Source organism: Lithobates pipiens, unplaced genomic scaffold, assembly GCF_037356315.1.
Source record: "Lithobates pipiens isolate NorthernLeopardFrog02 unplaced genomic scaffold, aLitPip1_a1.2 Scaffold_16, whole genome shotgun sequence".
In the NCBI taxonomy this organism is placed as follows: domain Eukaryota; kingdom Metazoa; phylum Chordata; class Amphibia; order Anura; family Ranidae; genus Lithobates; species Lithobates pipiens.
Window position 1 is genome coordinate 481,084,753 of NW_027507748.1, and position 20,071 is coordinate 481,104,823.

At 40.7% G+C, this 20,071-nt stretch overlaps 1 protein-coding gene across 4 annotated transcripts in view; it reads left to right on the plus strand.

Moving 5' to 3' along the window:
- DZIP1 (DAZ interacting zinc finger protein 1) overlaps positions 1–20,071 on the plus strand; it is a 151,245-nt gene that overhangs the window by 74,537 nt on the left and 56,637 nt on the right. For 2 of the 4 annotated variants that reach the window (XM_077483032.1, XM_077483035.1), the window contains exons 9-13: positions 3,245–3,313; positions 7,611–7,664; positions 15,607–15,746; positions 16,087–16,282; positions 17,544–17,688. In XM_077483032.1, coding sequence (XP_077339158.1) covers positions 3,245–3,313; positions 7,611–7,664; positions 15,607–15,746; positions 16,087–16,282; positions 17,544–17,688 — 604 coding nt within the window. The remainder of the gene's footprint in view (positions 1–3,244; positions 3,314–7,610; positions 7,665–15,606; positions 15,747–16,086; positions 16,283–17,543; positions 17,689–20,071) is intronic. The other 2 variants (XM_077483033.1, XM_077483034.1) reach the window with 2 other exon arrangements.

Below are 20,071 nucleotides of genomic sequence, written 5' to 3' on the forward strand. Positions count from 1 at the left end.
ATTCATCCACAATTCTCAAAAGGAACCAATAGATATTTGTATTGTTGATGCATACATTTGTTCCTTAGACTTGATGTGCCATATATTACTAGAACTGTAGACCAGATTCTCTTAACTGATTGTTTTGCACCTGGAGGTGGCACCGCAGATGGGCTTTGAAACCACAACACTTGACCTCATTAGAAGAAGTTGGCAAAAGCACAAGTCACTGCTTTTAGTTATTTAGCTTGGTTTAGTCAAATTTGTCAGTAAAATAATCTTTTAGGTATGTAAGCTTGATAACGGGAACTCAGTTTTATTTGCTTATATATGATCGGGGAGGGGGCATTCTTAAGATTATAGGTTTTATATTTTTACTTAAAGGGCCCATAAAACTAAAGGAAGGAAAAAAAAAAAAAAAAAAATATATATATATATATATATATATATATATATACTTTCATAAGTTTACATACCCTGGCCGAATTTATGATTTCTTGGCCATTTTTCAGAGAATATGAATAACAAAAACATTTCTTTCACTCATGGTTAGTGTTTGGCTGAAGCCATTTATTATCAATCAACTGTGTTTACTCCTTTTAAATCATAATCACAACAACCGGAGTCCTTACTGAAGCTAAGGAGGCCTGTGAATAGTGATGTACATACCTGATCATGGTAACCTGCTGTTATGTTTTTCCCTTTAGCCACTATCCTCTCGGCACTCTGATGGTTGCATTGGACGGAGGGCTAGCCTGGTGGCCCCGGTGTCTTGGTAAGACCTGCACCCAAGAATGCCACAGAGGGGGCCCGGGGGGTGCTCCCCCCTAGATGGAGGCTTTTAGCCCCCCTCCCAGGGGGGGGGGTACCTGTCAGGACCCTGTTGGCCACAGGACTATGATTTTCCCCAACATAAGAGCTGAAAGTTATGAGGGGGTGCGAGGCCCATCCGGGGTCACCGGGGTGGAATTCTCTCCATGCTGTGAAATAATGCCAGTTTATCTCTGTTCCCCATTCCCTTCCCCATGCCCCCCTAGTTTTTATGGTTTTTGCTTTACTCAAATTCAGGTGTTGTACAACTTCAGGCTCTTGGGCTACAACAGCCACTTTGCACCCTCAAAAATGATACGTTGTTGACTCTATTGTGCATTGTATGTTTTGTATGTTCAACAAAAATAAAGATAATATAAAAAAAAATCATAATCACATCAGAAACTACCCAAATGTCCCTGATCAAAAGTTTAAATACCCCAGTTCTAAATACCGTGTATTGCCCCCTTTATGACGGCTTGAACTCTTTTGTGGTATTTGTAGATGAGGCTCTTTATATTTTCAGATGGTAAAGCTGCCCATTCCTCTTGGCAAAAACTGCATGTTTGAGATCTCCCCAGAGCGACTCAATGATATTGAGGTCAGGAGACTGAGATGGCCACTCCAGAACCTTCACTTTATTCTGCTGAAGCCAATGACAGGTCGACTTGGCCTTGTGTTTTGGATCATTGTCATTTTGGAATGTCCAAGTATGCCCCATGTGCAGCTTCTTGGCTGATGAATGCAAATGTTCCTCCAGTATTTTTTGATAACATACTGCATTCATCTTGCCATCAGTTTTGACTAAATTTCCTGTGCCTTTGTAGCTCACACGTCCCCAAACCATCAGCGATCCACCTCCGTGTTTCACAGTGGGAATGGTGTACCTTTCATCATAGGCCTTGTTGACTCCTCTCCAAATGTAGCGTTTATGGTTGTGGCCAAAAAGCTAAATTTTGGTCTCATCACTCCAAATGATTTTGTGCCAGAAGGTTTGAGGCTTGTCTCTGTGCTATTTGGCATATTGTAAGTGGGATACTTTGTGGCATTTGTGTAGTAATGCTTTCTTCTAGTGACTCGACCATGCAGCCCATCTTTCTTCAAGTGCCTCCTTATTGTGCATCTTGAAACAGCTAACCACGTTTTCAGAGAGACCTGTATTTCACCTGAAGTTATTTGTGTGTTTTTCTTTGCATTATGAACAATTTTCCTGGCAGTTGTGGCTGAAAGTTTAGTTGGTCTACCTGACAGTGGTTTGGTTTCAACAGAACCCCTCATTTTCCACTTCTTGATTAGAGTTTGAGCACTGCTGATTGGCATTCTCCATTCCTTGGATATCTTTTTATATACCTTTCCTGTTTTATACAGTTCAACAACCCTTTCCCGCAGATCTTTTGACAATTCTTTTGCTTTCCCCATGACTCAGAATCCAGAAACAGTTCAGCACTGGATGAAAGATGCAAGGGTCTGTCAAGAGTCCAGAAACTCATTGACCTTTTATACACACACTAATTACAATTAAACAGATCACAGATGAGGATGGTTACCTTTAATTGCCATTCAAAACCCCTTTGTGTAAACTTGTGTGAATGTTATCAGGCCAAAATCACCAGGGTATGTAAACTTTTGATCAGGGTGATTTGGGTAGTTTCTGTTGTGATTATGATTTAAAAAAGTAAACACAGTTGATTGGCTTCAGCCAAACACTAACCAAGAGTGAAAGAAATGTTTTTGTGTTATCATTCATATTCTCTGAAGAATGGCCAAGAAATTATAAATTCTGCCAGGGTATGTAAACTTATGAGCACAACTGTATATATAGATTGCCCCTCTTTTGCATTATCAAACATATACATATTCACTGGGCCAGTGCAAACATGTAAACTCTTATGCCGCGTACAGACAATTGGACATTCCGACAACAAAATCCTGGATTTTTTTCAGACGGATGTTGGCTTAAACTTGTCTTGCATACACACGGTCGCACAAATGTTGTTGGAAATGCCGAACGTCAAGAACACGGTAACGAACAACGCGTACGATGAGCCGAGAAAAATGAAGTTCAATAGCCAATGTGGCTCTTCTGCTTCATTCCGAGCATTCGTGGAATTTTGTTGTCGGAAAATTTGAGAACCAGCTCTCAAATTTTGTTGGAAATTCTGACAAAAATGTCCGATGAAGCCTACACACAGTCAGTATTTCCAACACCAAGCTCACATTGGACATTTGTTGTCGGAAATTCTGACCATGTTTACGCGGCATTAGCTTAACATGCTCTTTTGAGTAATAGGTAGTTAAACCCATAATATTGGTGTTGTAAGGCAAATAAGCAGCTGCCCCATGAATGATAGTGATGTTCCTGCCTGTCTCATCAGATTTGCCAGTCACTTTCTGTTTCAAATGTAATTTTGTTGCAAAAAACCCTATAAATGTTTTTTTACAAATTTTTCTGTAGAGTCAACAACTGTGCAATCATTACACAGCATTGAAGGAAAACATTCTGCAACTGCCTTTTCCACTAGAGGTGAGAGTATTATTTGTGTGACATTGTGTTAACAAACTTTGCTTTGGAAAGATACATATTCATCTTACTATGACAAAATAATTGGCAGTGCATTTTAGCCTAACACAATCCTGTCGGTCATACACTTGCCGATTTGGCCAGGTTGCCAGATCTTTATAGTGTGGAGCGCTTCAGTATTAATGCTGAATTCAGATGGGGTAATCATGCAACTGTATTTACCTCTCTGTCTAATTGATTATCTAGCACAGCTTTTCTCTTGAGTTTGCTAGGGGTTCTTTGACTAACCACACATTTAACAATTCTTCCCCCAACATTCTTCATCCAACTGTCCAACAGTTGAATCCACAGCTATATAGCAGCACATGTCCAATAAAAGTAGCAGTTTCATATGTATAAAGTAAAAATACATACAAGTTATAAACAGGTTACAATTGATATAACATACAAGGAAGGTACAGCAGCATGCTCTGGTCACCCATGTAATGAAAGCTTAAAGGCCCTTATTGTATGATGGTTAAGAACCATAGGAGATATATAATGAGATAATTGTGGATAAAAATAAAAAACAACAATATGTCAAGTTACATCCTCAAATACCCAACATGTTTCATGGTTAAAATACACTTCTTCAAGGGTGGATGTAGCAACTATATGGGACTAAGGTCAAGATCATATGGTATTGCAAAATAGTGGCCATTAAAGATTGTTTGCTTGGCACAGGAGCTGATGTAGGGACCCACAAAGGGCGGGGGTGAATGTGAAGCTTTATTTAAGCATAAGAGTGTACTTTTCTGCTGACTTTTAGCAAGTTATATTTCCTTTTTGAGTTTGGTTCCCCTGACTGAGACAAACTCCATATTGTACATGCTGGATTCTTATCAATTTATCCATTAGTTACCCATCCGCACTGAACTTCCCAGATACAGTACATCTGACTAATGTAGCTATTCTAAAAAAATAAGTATCTCTACGCAGAGGGATTCTTCTTAGTATTAAATGAAATTCATTGGGACAAGAAGCAGCAATTGAGTGGCATATTCAATGTTATCCATTGTAAGAGGGCTGTAGCCTAAGACCTCTTACACACTTGAAAGTTCCTCCTGGCAGCGTCTTGGGTGAAAAAACACTTGATGCTTCTAAATGCATTTAGGCACGCCAAGTATTCGGGCGTTTATTTAGTTGGCCAGAATGATAATGTATTCTAGCTATTGAAATTAACTAATGCTCAAGTGCTAAATATGCCTAACAATAACCACTTGCCCCCCGTAAGATTTACCCCCCTTCCATGACCAAACATCAGGCCAATATGTATTCTGCTACATATTTTTGGTAAAAAAAAATCCTGAGTGTATATTGATTGGTTTGTGAAAAAGTTATAAGCTATGGTATATATACTGTCATATACTATGACAATCAGCAAATTATAGTGGGAATGCGATATTGTGATGGACGATCTGACACTTTTGATACTTTGTGGGAACCAGTGATGCTAATGCAGTGATCATTGCTAAAAATATACACTATAAGAGGAGTGGAGTTGCTCACCTGGCTACAATCGATCTGGTGATAATAAAGTGCTATATATAGAGTAATAAAGGTGTGACTATTCTTATATCTCCTATGTGGAGAAAAGATAAATGTATATGTAAAACAAACGTATAGTAAGGTGCAAATTCATGTACACAAAATGTATAAAGTGCTCACGTGCTAATATAAATATCATGCACAGGGTTAAAAAAGAACAGTGAAAAAAAGGTCAAACTTTAAACTGCAAAACATTAAAACCAACTTATATGTATAAAAAATATATGTAAATATAAATCAAAGTCCAAAGTGCAGACGTGCAATTGTAGTGAAAATTCTTGTGGGAACATTCAGTGAAGATTTCTTAAATAAATCACATCTGGTGGTGGTGAGAAAAAAAATGTGATTTCTTCAATGACGGTGACACCCGTCTAAATACTACACCTAGTACGTCTCTCTCTCTCTCTAACTATTGATACTGAGTACCCGAACGAAGTTTAGGCATCCACCCCCCTGGAAAGGAATAAGAGCAACCTCTGCTGACACCAGATACTACTATACAGAAGGAACATCTTTACACAATTCCTACAGCAGTAAGGTAATTACCCACTATACTTCACCGGTGTCACCGACATTGAAGAAATCACATTTTTTTCTCACCATCACCAGATGTAATTTATTTAAGAAATCTTCACTGAATGTTCCGAAAATTATTTTCACTACAATTGCACCTCTGCACTTAGGACTTTGATTTATATTTACATATATTTTTTATACATATAAGTTGGTTTTAATGTTTTGCAGTTTAAAGTTTGATCTTTTTTTCACTGTTCTTTTTTAACCCTGTGCATGATATTTATATTAGCACGTGAGCACTTTATACATTTTGTGTACATGAATTTGCACCTTACTATATGTTTGTTCTACATATACATTTATCTTTTCTCCACATAGGAGATATAAGAATAGTCACACCTTTATTACTCTATATATAGCACGTTATTATCACCAGATCGATTGTAGCCAGTTGCGCAACACCACTCCTCTTATACAGATTTTGCTTTGAGAATTGTTTACTCAGACGGTGTCTGCAGCACCTTGCATTTATATTGAATATTTCATAGTAGTGCAGGGGTATTACCTATATATAAAAATATACACTGTCACTGTACTAATGACACTGGCTGGGAAGGGGTTAAACATCTAGGGCGATCAGAGGGTTAAATGTGTTCCTAACCAGTGTTTGTGTGTAACGTGAGGTGCTTTTACTAAGTGATGTGCTGGATTTTCTTTCCCTGCTTTGCAGGGAAAGAAAATCCAGCACATCCCGCTGACAGGACAGAGCCCAATGTTTGCAAAGTTTTGTTCTTTCTCCTCACCGATCAGCAAGTGCTGGTGGCCATCTATTGGCCAGCACCCACTGATCAGCTTGTGCTATGATTATGGCACGCACACATGCTCTCTACCCAGAGTGCCACATCACGTACTAGGCATGTGATCTGGCACAGGAGAGCCCCTTTGCCACAGTATAAAGGCGTTATGCATTCCCCAAGTGGTTAATGTGAGTCTACACACCTCAGGCATTTTTTTTTGCCAAAACACCGCTACTCCTGGACGCACTGGCTATAGGTTTTTTTCTGCATCTAAACACCATTACTTGTAAACTTTAAATGCCTATGTGTGTATGGACAAATAGGCTAGCATGCAGGGGCGTTTAGAGGCATAAGGCCTTAATGTCTTTGTTTAATTTTATCATTGGAGTCTTTGAAAGAGTTTAAGATGCTTTTTTGTAGTGCAACATGCAAATGACCTCTCGGAAACTGGAATATCAGTCCTGAGATGTCTAAATCCTGAGAAATCGCATTGTACATCCTGGTATGTGAAAGTGACTGTCCCGGCACTTCTGTACCCACAATTTCCTAGCTGTATATCTGCAGTGTGAAATCTAAGGCACTGCTGCCCTTGACTACTAGTCCTAGGAGATCTGTATTATACAGTATTTGACAGCGTCACTACTGTGCTGCTTAATATTTTACTTGTCCTGCCTCTACCAAGTTGACCACCTACACACAGAGACACAGTGGGGAACAAGGCATGGTAGGTGAATATTGGGGAAAGATTGGCTGCAGGCATTAGTAGTGACTGTTTGCCTTTTCTAGGGCTCAGCTTTCAGGGCTCCCTATTAAAAGGAATTTCTGATTGAAATATCAAGATCAGCATAGTAATGTATTTTTAAAGATGTTTCAGGGCCGTAATCCTTTTCTTCACCAATGACCTGAGACATGCTTTAGTTTGATATGTGCATGCTTGTTTCAGGTCAATAACTCACTTAGTAGTGAGGAAAATCAAAAGAATTCAGCAATGTCAATTCCCATATTACTATTATTATGGATTCCTTTTCAGCATCCTTCAGCTCTAGTCTGTGATATAGTCTGTATAAAGGTCTTAATGGGAATGCTGGCTGTAGCATTAAACACATATTTGGCAGGCATTTAGCAAGCCTTGAAGTTTGCTAAGTGTCTTCACAAAACCTGCTAAATGTTTATTTAAATCTAAACCTACAATCCCACCTACAGTATATTTTAGAGGCCAGACTGCACCTGAAGGGCACTTCTTTAACCTTTTCAAAGGCTTGTTAGGTATGATTCAGACTAGTGTAAGATAATGCTAAGGACTGCAGGTTGTTTTGAGAACAAAATCATAATACTTGCTGCTCTATGGCTCTCTCTTTTTAAACATTGTTCTCTGGCTGTTAATGTTCCCTTGCGATCAGTGTCAGAGCAGGCACATATATTGGAGACTATTCAGGAGCTTGCAGAAGATAAAGGTAAACATATCACCCATGACAGTGTACTTCATCTTTCACTAATTTCATGCTGTGTTTCCATACCTACTTTTGGTTTACATACTAGCTAGTTTTTCTTTTTTTAGCTGTTTTTCAGAAATCTATTTTCTATATTATTATACTCTGGTATATACTGTATATATTAAGGCTTTATGGGTGTTTTTACTGAGAGAAATACAGGGGCCACCATTGCTGACCTTCTGAGGATGCCAAATGGCTGGCTGTCTCTGGCCTCAGGGCTGGCTAAGTCCCCGGCTCTGACAAAGCATTCAAATCATGACATTGCTGGATCAGCGTGACATTCAGGCAACCAACATTTTCTAAAGGAAAAGTAAGCAATGGCAGTATTTATAATTCTTCTGTAAAGGTATCTTTTAGAGAAATCTACCAAAAAAGGAAGGGTGGTGTCTGCAAAATCTGTGCATGTCATTCTTTGTAGTGCCATAGTGCTTTTAGATAAACCTGTTTTATAAGACCAACAGTATTGTTGATGTGCCTAGGGCACTGTCACATAGCATCCAATAATTCTTTAGATTTCATTAGTTTTCAGCATTCGGGGAAAAAAAGATGATGCTGGACTGTTGTTATGGGTTAACTTATTATTTGTCAGGAATGTTGAACGCCTAATAAAAAAACAAAATCGTTTATCTAAAGGCAACATTTTAGCTTTTCAATTAAGCTGAGTTTGACAAGGTTGGAGTGTTCCATGTTGTTTTCAAAATATTCTAGTTCACAGTTTTCACAGTTTAGGAGGTCATATACAGTGAAAATAATGTCTCCAGTATACTGTATATGCAGTACTTTGCTCACTTCCCCTTTCCTGATTGTTGATATGTTTGTCCTGTAGATGGCAGCACAATCAAAGCATTCTTCAAATCAGTCCATTTACAAAGCCAAACAACACTAATGCTCCAGATTGCTTCAGCGGTGTTTATGAGAGTTGACCTTTGTTTCATAAACATTTATAGGGCAACAGCTGTAATACTTACTTTTTTTATTTTGTTCTTTGTCAGCTGCATTCACATTAATGTAAAACTTGCTGCACACTTTGGGGTTGATTTACTAAAAGAGTAGAGGCTCTCCATTTTGCATAGTATAAATGATTTAAAAAAAAAAGTAAATAGGATAAAGCCATGTGCACTTTAAAATGCTCAGTCATCTTAAAGGGAATTTAAAAAAAGTAGGGTTTTTTTCTTGTGCATGAATGGATGATTTAAAGTAATTGTAAAGGCAGAAGGGTTTTTATCCTACTGAATTCTATGCCGTAAGGTAAAAAACCCTCTGCATGCAGCTCAATACTTACCTAAGGCCGATCTCGATCCAGCATTGTGCACGAGAGCCAAGGCTCTTTCGTTCTGAATTGGCTCAGATACAACAGCAGGAGCCATTGACTGTTGGCCATTGGCTGTTGTCAGTCAGAGCCAGTGATGAGGAGCACTTTAACTTAATCACTTTAAGTTAACATATGTAACCCCTCTTTATTAACCAATCTTGGTGAACATTCACTTCTGAGCAGTCCCTATTTGTTTAAATCAACCTCACTATACTGGAAATGTATGCAGCTTGGTTGTTGGACTCCTTTATTAGTGTTTGAAACAACTTTTTGGGCCCTAAACACACCTGGCATGCATTGCATGACACCCCAACCCACACCTGGAAAAAAATTATGGAGAATCTATTTTTTTTCATGTGTTCTGGTGCATTACAGATCATTCATTTCAAATAGGCTGTCCAATGTAGTGTACACCGCGGTGCAGTGCATGGTTGGAATAGGTAGTTTGTGTTGTCCCACACCAATATAAATATATTATTATTTCACCATTCAGTTGAAGTGATTTCATCTTAATATTTAATGTAAGTGGTTTGGTTTGATTTTGTATTGTAGTTTAAAAAATTTTCATCAATGAGTTCATACTTGGAAGTACTAGTCGGGTTCCTTCTCCTGACTTTGTCAAGCAGATTCGTTTTTTCATAGTTTTGGGACATCTATACGGGTAGAAACAAGTTCTTAGTTCCTGAGCAGGCCTCTATGATTTCAAAGATCTGGTCTAAATTTTATATAATTACAGAACACATTAAGTAGCATGGAATACTTTGGTGCAGTATTAGGTAACCTTTGCACTGCACGAGTATAAGCATGATTTGTCTTACTATGTCTTGTTATATGCATGCATTCAGTATATTTATGGTGGTCTGTTGTGTATACTTTAGTCATTAAGTATTCACCTGGTGATGTTGCTTTTGTGATATTATTTTGACTAAAAATAAAGGCAATATAATGGTTGGTTTTACTTTCTACTAAACTAAAAGTGTAACTGTGAGCAAAATGAAAAATTACTTTTAAGAAATCTGTTTACAATGTTCAGCCTTTACTCAAAAAGTGCTAGCTGGAGTCAGAGATTTGTCTGTCTCTTACTTAAAGTTGAACTCCAAACAACCAGTTAAGTACTCAGATGACATATGCATTTGAACAGCTTTACCTGCTAAAGGATTTTTATTTCTGTTGTGAGCCCCTGTCTTGGTGAAAATGAGTGTAAAATGGACACAGGACTCTCAAACAGGCAGTTTGAGAAGTTCCAGCAGAAGATTTGTGAGCAGAGAAAACTGTGCTTTAAGTTTTCTCTGGATTTTGTAAGTCTGGATTGGGGCTGGAAACTTGAATACTTCAAAGAGCATTGGGAGGGATGGAGTCTTCAGTCTTGTGTCTGGGCTTTCCAGAAGTTTTGCGGGTTGTGTGTGTGTCCAGGGGCACACACCCATTATAAGGCAGAGCTGAGAATAGCTCAGAGGAGGTGGGATAGGAGTTGGTGTAGGAGCAGTTGCTGCAGCCAGGAGGGAAGGAGTTGTGCTACCGTTTAAGAACCCAGGCAATATCCTTGAGATGGCACTCCATGTGGGAGAGGTTCCAGGTCAGTGGATTGAGAGAGTCGGGGAGACCACAGCTGAGACAACTGAAAGAGAGAGTCCTGGGTGCCAGAGGGGACCGTGAGTCTTGGAGAAGTGCGAAAGCCTAGAGTGTCAGGAGAGCCCCTTCTTAGAGGCCAGGAGTGGGCCTGCGCAGCGTTGTACTGCAACCAAGACTGAGTGAGCCTTGAGAGCCAGATGGCTTGGCATTTTTGTTTTGTTGTAATTTTTGGGAGAAGAACCCCTGCGCTGGCAACCCGTGCATGTATGAACTTTTATTTTTGTTACTTTCAATAAAAGTGGGCTACCACGCCCTTAAACTGAAGTTTCTGTTGGCTGTGAACTCACTGAAAACGCATCTACCACTGAGTTACACATCCCGCAATATCACACTGTCCATACAGTCCTGTGATTTACACAGCCCTGACTGGCAGGGGAGAGAACCTGTTTTTTCTCTGCTGCAGATCCCCTTTACCTACAAGTCCTCCCCCCCTCTAACCCTGTGACTGACTGAACAGTGAAAAGATGAGCAGTACATTATTCCACTGATCTATCTGTCATCTCTCATTTAGATACTTGCACTGCTTGCATTAAATAAAAAAAACAAATCTATTAAAAAAACAATTTAATGATATTTTAAAGTAGTTGTAAAGACTAAAGTTTTTTTTTTTTTTTTTTTATTGTAATGCATTCTCTGTATTAGGGTAAAAAACATTTTAGGTGCAGTCCCCCCCCCCCCTAAATACTAAATACTAACCTGAGTCCCATCTTGGTTCAGCGCTGTGCAGGAGAGCAGCAGCACTGCTCTCTCTTCCTTCTCACAGGGAAGATTGATCCAGTGACAACGGAGCGGGGGGTAAAGCCAAGCCAATACTGTGTGTGTTAAAACAGTGTGGCTTGGGAGCGAACCCACATGAGCCCCCCCCTCAGCAAACTGTTTGCTGGGGGAGTACTCTAAGGAAGGAGGAGCACTGGCAGGTTTTGCTATGTGCAAAGCCATTGCACAGAGCAGGTAACTATAACAAGTTTGTTTAATAGAAAGGAAAAAAAAAAAAACCTTACCACTTGTTAGTCATTTTATATATATATACTCGTTCATAGTCGTTATACGGCGGCAGGTCGGCACGGCTGCATACACCGCCATAGGTGTACGTCAGCCGCCTTATGAGGTATAGGGGGCGTGACATCGGAGCCCCTTCTTAGAGGCCAGGAGTGGGCCTGCGCAGCGTTGTACTGCAACCAAGACTGAGTGAGCCTTGAGAGCCAGATGGCTTGGCATTTTTGTTTTGTTGTAATTTTTGGGAGAAGAACCCCTGCGCTGGCAACCCGTGCATGTATGAACTTTTATTTTTGTTACTTTCAATAAAAGTGGGCTACCACGCCCTTAAACTGAAGGTTCTGTTGGCTGTGAACTCACTGAAAACGCATCTACCACTGAGTTACACATCCCGCAATATCACACTGTCCATACAGTCCTGTGATTTACACAGCCCTGACTGGCAGGGGAGAGAACCTGTTTTTTCTCTGCTGCAGATCCCCTTTACCTACAAGTCCTCCCCCCCTCTAACCCTGTGACTGACTGAACAGTGAAAAGATGAGCAGTACATTATTCCACTGATCTATCTGTCATCTCTCATTTAGATACTTGCACTGCTTGCATTAAATAAAAAAAACAAATCTATTAAAAAAACAATTTAATGATATTTTAAAGTGGTTGTAAAGACTAAAGTTTTTTTTTTTTTTTTTTTTAATTGTAATGCATTCTCTGTATTAGGGTAAAAAACATTTTAGGTGCAGTCCCCCCCCCCCCCCCCCTAAATACTAAATACTAACCTGAGTCCCATCTTGGTTCAGCGCTGTGCAGGAGAGCAGCAGCACTGCTCTCTCTTCCTTCTCACAGGGAAGATTGATCCAGTGACAACGGAGCGGGGGGTAAAGCCAAGCCAATACTGTGTGTGTTAAAACAGTGTGGCTTGGGAGCGAACCCACATGAGCCCCCCCTCAGCAAACTGTTTGCTGGGGGAGTACTCTAAGGAAGGAGGAGCACTGGCAGGTTTTGCTATGTGCAAAGCCATTGCACAGAGCAGGTAACTATAACAAGTTTGTTTAATAGAAAGGAAAAAAAAAAAAACCTTACCACTTGTTAGTCATTTTATATATATATACTCGTTCATAGTCGTTATACGGCGGCAGGTCGGCACGGCTGCATACACCGCCATAGGTGTACGTCAGCCGCCTTATGAGGTATAGGGGGCGTGACATCGGAGCCCCTTCTTAGAGGCCAGGAGTGGGCCTGCGCAGCGTTGTACTGCAACCAAGACTGAGTGAGCCTTGAGAGCCAGATGGCTTGGCATTTTTGTTTTGTTGTAATTTTTGGGAGAAGAACCCCTGCGCTGGCAACCTGTGCATGTATGAACTTTTATTTTTGTTACTTTCAATAAAAGTGGGCTACCACGCCCTTAAACTGAAGTTTCTGTTGGCTGTGAACTCACTGAAAACGCATCTACCACTGAGTTACACATCCCGCAATATCACACTGTCCATACAGTCCTGTGATTTACACAGCCCTGACTGGCAGGGGAGAGAACCTGTTTTTTCTCTGCTGCAGATCCCCTTTACCTACAAGTCCTCCCCCCCTCTAACCCTGTGACTGACTGAACAGTGAAAAGATGAGCAGTACATTATTCCACTGATCTATCTGTCATCTCTCATTTAGATACTTGCACTGCTTGCATTAAATAAAAAAAACAAATCTATTAAAAAAACAATTTAATGATATTTTAAAGTGGTTGTAAAGACTAAAGTTTTTTTTTTTTTTTTATTGTAATGCATTCTCTGTATTAGGGTAAAAAACATTTTAGGTGCAGTCCCCCCCCCCCCCCCTAAATACTAAATACTAACCTGAGTCCCATCTTGGTTCAGCGCTGTGCAGGAGAGCAGCAGCACTGCTCTCTCTTCCTTCTCACAGGGAAGATTGATCCAGTGACAACGGAGCGGGGGGTAAAGCCAAGCCAATACTGTGTGTGTTAAAACAGTGTGGCTTGGGAGCGAACCCACATGAGCCCCCCCTCAGCAAACTGTTTGCTGGGGGAGTACTCTAAGGAAGTAGGAGCACTGGCAGGTTTTGCTATGTGCAAAACCATTGCACAGAGCAGGTAACTATAACAAGTTTGTTTAATAGAAAGGAAAAAAAAAAAAAAAACCTTACCACTTGTTAGTCGTTTTATATATATACTCGTTCATAGTCGTTATACGGCGGCAGGTCGGCACGGCTGCATACACCGCCATAGGTGTACGTCAGCCGCCTTATGAGGTATAGGGGGCGTGACATCGGAGCCCCTTCTTAGAGGCCAGGAGTGGGCCTGCGCAGCGTTGTACTGCAACCAAGACTGAGTGAGCCTTGAGAGCCAGATGGCTTGGCATTTTTGTTTTGTTGTAATTTTTGGGAGAAGAACCCCTGCGCTGGCAACCCGTGCATGTATGAACTTTTATTTTTGTTACTTTCAATAAAAGTGGGCTACCACGCCCTTAAACTGAAGTTTCTGTTGGCTGTGAACTCACTGAAAACGCATCTACCACTGAGTTACACATCCCGCAATATCACACTGTCCATACAGTCCTGTGATTTACACAGCCCTGACTGGCAGGGGAGAGAACCTGTTTTTTCTCTGCTGCAGATCCCCTTTACCTACAAGTCCTCCCCCCCTCTAACCCTGTGACTGACTGAACAGTGAAAAGATGAGCAGTACATTATTCCACTGATCTATCTGTCATCTCTCATTTAGATACTTGCACTGCTTGCATTAAATAAAAAAAACAAATCTATTAAAAAAACTATTTAATGATATTTTAAAGTGGTTGTAAAGACTAAAGTTTTTTTTTTTTTTTTTTTATTGTAATGCATTCTCTGTATTAGGGTAAAAAACATTTTAGGTGCAGTCCCCCCCCCCCCCCTAAATACTAAATACTAACCTGAGTCCCATCTTGGTTCAGCGCTGTGCAGGAGAGCAGCAGCACTGCTCTCTCTTCCTTCTCACAGGGAAGATTGATCCAGTGACAACGGAGCGGGGGGTAAAGCCAAGCCAATACTGTGTGTGTTAAAACAGTGTGGCTTGGGAGCGAACCCACATGAGCCCCCCCCTCAGCAAACTGTTTGCTGGGGGAGTACTCTAAGGAAGGAGGAGCACTGGCAGGTTTTGCTATGTGCAAAACCATTGCACAGAGCAGGTAACTATAACAAGTTTGTTTAATAGAAAGGAAAAAAAAAAAAAAACCTTACCACTTGTTAGTCGTTTTATATATATACTCGTTCATAGTCGTTATACGGCGGCAGGTCGGCACGGCTGCATACACCGCCATAGGTGTACGTCAGCCGCCTTATGAGGTATAGGGGGCGTGACATCGGAGCCGATGCCGCCGGCCGCGATGTCTGCCGCCGACCCGCGATCGCTCCTGAGAAAACAGACAGATCCCTATTCTGTCAGGGAAGTAGAGAGAGATCTGCCGCTCCTAGTGAACAACGTTGCATGCGCAATTGTCAGTTAAAGCATCGTAGTGCCGTATCACAAAAAATGGCCTGGTCATTAAGGGAGCAAATCCTTCCGGGGTTAAAGTAGTTAATGGGTGCACAACTTCCTGAATTTGTGCCTTTTATAGCTGCCCAAGTTAAGCTTCAAAGTTCAAAGTCCATCTGAAACGACATACACTGTCCCACAGGGTGAAAATGCTGGTGTGTGATTTCACTGCAGCATGAACAGCATTGTCACCAAATGACAGGAAGGGGAACATAACAAATCTACTGGCAGGACCAACAGGTAATAAAGCTGTGTTACAGGGAACTCATAAAAACAAAAGCTGTTGTGTTAATTCTAGTGACAGGCTGCATCATAAGTCTAATTTTTATTTTACCCAGAGTTACATTTTAGTATAGAGTGCAAGGATGCAGCATTACCAGATTGTAGTTTGATTTCTCCTAGTTTAGTACAATACAGGAAGACTTTATTTTCTCAAATGATTACAGACTGGGGAAATGAAGAACAAGGCACCATCAAGTACCATGTGAGACATGAGGTGAAGAATGACCATTCGTTAAGGAAGACAATCAGGAATGTCATTGAACAAGACCTAGAAGAGAGGTTGGAAGTCCTAGGATTTAAAGTGGTAAGCTTACATCACATAATTAATAATTGGCAATTTCTACAACCAGTTTAAAATGAATGTTTCACATATAAGATTGAATCCTGGCATTATAAATCGGATACAAAATATATATATTTTTTTTACTATTTTAATGCATGCTTCCATTGCTGAGTAATCAACTGTAGAAAAATCTATTATGTATGCAACAGAGTTGACATTGGCAGACTCAGTGAAAATGTTACTTCATCTAATGAGCAGACTCTTTCATGTCTAAGAGCCTTTTTGTTTGTGACAGGTTCACTTTAATGCTGCTTATACTTGTATAGTTGTAGAGATGAATAACACATTTTGTTCTTTTCAGGGTATGTGTGGAATCCCCAGTGACAAGTTCCATAAATTAATGGATGCAAGGCAAATTAACCGACACATGAGGGAGAAAACATTTCCAGGGATCCAGAAAATGTATGAAAAGCTTGCAAAGCACGTAACTCAAAAAGCAGAGGAGCAATTATCAACATCCTTTAAATGTGTTTCAACAAGTCAACATTTTACTGATGGTACGATATGGAGTTTATTTTATCTCAACATGGGGGTGTGAAACCGTTGATGTACTTTATTATGCTCATAGATGATGAAAGTGCATTAGAGGATTAAACATTTAACCTCATCCTAAATGTTTTTTAGAGACAGGTTATGTGTTAAATTTGGGGAAAGTTAAGTTAGGGCACTATACTTGGAGTTAGGTGAAGTGTTACAAGTTCAGGTAGATGAGGGTTAAGTTTCATAGCTATGAGAGCACAGTTGTGCATTCTCTTCTGATGCAACACTCTCACTAACAGGGTCCAGTTTCCACTACAGTTAGGTTCATACTATTTCAGGTGTGAGAATCACACCTGTTCCTGCAACCACCCACAGCCAAAATGCGCTGGTCTTTAAAACGTGTGGGGCTGCCATTCATACATAAAGTGGTTGTAAAGGCAGAAGGTTTTCTATCTTAAAGCCTTCTGTGTGCAGTAGTCACTTTAACACTTACCTGAGCCCCATCTCTATCCAGCGATATCCAGGAGTGCCTCGTCCATTTGGGACTCTGCCTCCTAATTGACTGAGACACAGCAGCGGTGCCATTGCTGTCAATCGAACTCAGTTAGCCAATCAGGAGAGAGGGGGGCAGGCCTAACTGCAGCTCTGTATCTGAATGGTTACATGGAGCTGCTGCTCGGCTCAGGTGCCCCCATAACAAGCTGCTTGCTGTGGGGACACTCAGCAGGAGAGAGGGGCCAGGAGTTCCAGCCAGGGACCCGAGAAGAGGAGGACCTGGGCTGCCCTGTGCAAAACCATTGCAAAAAGCAGGTAAGTAATGAAATGTTTGTTATTTTAATGGGGGGGGGGAATTGATTTTACAATCACTTTAATGGCACCCCCACACATCTAAAAACAAATCATGTTTGCAGGTGCGGGAACCACAGGAAAATAGCATGATTCAAAAGCACCATGTGATTTCCCAACCGCTGCATTTTCAAAATGCTGCAGGAACGTATTTCCTGCGTGAAACGCAGGCACAGCAGCCCATTCACGCAAAGCCGCAATAGTGTGAACCTAGCATAATGGTTGAAAACCAATCGACTTTAAAAATTGTAAGAATAATTTAGCAAGCAGATCAGTCATAGAGGTCAAGTTAAGATATTTATTCTGGCTAATAACTCTTAGGAAAATTGTAGATTTTTAACTTGTTTTCAAACCACAAACGTTATAATAATATAACACATACTGAAATTTTGGAACCCAAAAACTTGATTTAAAGGTTTTTTTTTGTGTTAGCAGCCAAATCTTTAACTTGGGGAAGCACATCATCTTTTTCACCACCAAGACAGAGGAAACCAAAAACATCAGTAGTAAAATCTTCTCAAGAAGAATTAAAAGCTGAACCAAGATATCCGGTGCCTAAAACTAGTTCTACCCCAAAGTAAGTTACATTGTTTGATGGAGAAAAATGGGATGGTTAAGAAACAACAGGTTACAACACGCAAAAGATTTCTGTAGAAATGAGAAAGAGGTATGAAGTTTAGTCCAGTGTGGGATGAAAGGACATCATGCTAACCATCCCTATTTATGACACAGTCATTTGAGGCATGACAGATTTAATACCTTTTTGATTTTCGACTGTGAGTGTTATAACCAATAGTATATTTCTAGGTGTTTTGTCAACAGGAATACGTAGTGATGTAATTTTGTCTTGTGGTAGGGCACCAGGGAACAGCTTTAGCACATTATATAAAAAAAAATAATTGTGACACAACTAGAACATGAGTGCATACATAGAAAAGTCTTAACTTTAAGACACTGAGGCCTGGATCACACCAGTGTGGCTTTGAAATCATGCTACTTCAGCATGATTTCAAAGCCGCCCATCAGTGCGATTTTGATGTGCCATTTCATTGCGGCTTGCGACTTCATTTAACAGCCGTCAATGCAAGTTGCAATGAAATCGCAAAAAAGGTTTTTCCAAAAGTTGCTTTGACTTGAGTCGCAACAATTTCAACAGTGCCATTGCCAGCAATGGTGTGGGACTTGTACTGTCAAGTTGTATGACAAATTGCACTGGTGTGAACCAGGGCTTATGCTGAAAATGCTAGTTGGCTGACTGCTTGGAACCCAGTTCCAGATTACCAAATAGTCAGAATAGGCACTGACCTATGGGCCCACGCCGTTTAAGGGTGCCGCAACAACAGATCAAAATGATATTGATTTGATCTTGACAATGAAGTTTTTAAATTGTTTAAAAATAAATAAAAATAAATTAATCAACTCAAAAAAAAAAAAAAAACTTCAACCTAAGTCCTGCTTTATGTCTCCCCCACCTCTTTGTGTTTTGGAAACCTTTTTTTTGGAGGGAGGGGAGTTTATGGTGGAATCACCTAGGTGTCAGTTCTCCCCCCCCCCCCACCTCCCTGCTCACAACCTGACTGAAGAACCACTTTAAAAACTCTATATAGAAAATACTGTATACATCTAATGTGCCCAACAACTGAAAGTACATAAACCATAGACATAGGTTCACATTACAGTTTGCCATCTTCTTTCAGCTTTCATGTAACCTACATAAATTTCATGTAACCGACATAAGTGTAATTTACAGTATTATATGTTATCTCCATCTAGCGGCTGATGTGCACTTAGTTCAGTGTTATCCCACTAGAGTGCATGCATGAGAAACTGGTGAGGGGGGGCCCCAAGGTTTGCCTAGGGCAGTGATGGCGAACCTATGGCACGCGTGCCACAGCCGGCACGCCAAGCCCTCTCTGTGGGCACGTGAGAAAATCCTGTACGGAGGTGTATTTCATGCACAGCTCCCCTCTCCATAGAACTTCATTTCCCACAAGTCTCTGGGCAGGGGTGATGTGTCTAGGATGGGCGTGGATGAGATGAAGGGTTGCTCTGGGTGTGATGGCAGGTGGAACATGTGGTGGGGATTGAGCCAATGGGGGGCCGTGTCTAGGATGGGCGTGGACTGGATGAAGAGTCGCTCTGGGTTGGATGGCAGGCAGAACATGTGGTGGGGAAGATGCCCAATCACAGGCCGTTCTTGAGCCCGGGAACTGAGTCGGCTGATGGGTTTATTATTGGAGTGCTGTGGCAAGTGTTGTTAAAGTAAGTGTACATGCTGTGTGGGGAATAAATGTCTTTAGCTGTGTACACTGTTTCTGTGCCTCTTGAAATAGAATCTATTTCTTGGGGACCTCTCTTTTTTTTCTTCTTGTTCCCAACGTTGCCACAAAATATGGAAGGGTATGGTCAGAATAATGTCGTGTATATGCTGTCTGTGTTACTCTCTATCAAAGCTGTTGGAAGCATTTTCTGTAGGATATGAGCTTTGATGATACTTTGTGTTGGCTATTCAGGTTTATCTGGCTGGGATTTAGCAAAGACCACTGCAGTACAGTGAGATGTAAATACATATCGTTTTTGTCCCTGCCATCCCCCTGTATTTCATGACACAAGTCACATGACAGACAGTCCAGAATCACCGGCATTATACAGGGAAGAAGTGTAGAGCTACTGGGAGTTTGCATTTGATATGCAATGAACTGCACAGCATTGTGGAGTGAACTGCATTGGTAAAGCATTATTGCTACAGTTGTCCTTGAGTGTTTCCGTTCTGAAGGATGTTTCCTGGACATATAGGACTGTGAACATAGTCAGGAATGAGAGATTTTTGAAGTAGTCTTCTGCTACAGCAATGCAGAGCAACCAGTACATCTTTAGCTGGAGTAGATCTACAGATCTCAACAAACCTTGGCAACCAAACAGTGCATAATGTGTGCCAGCAGATCATGGGGGGACTGGAA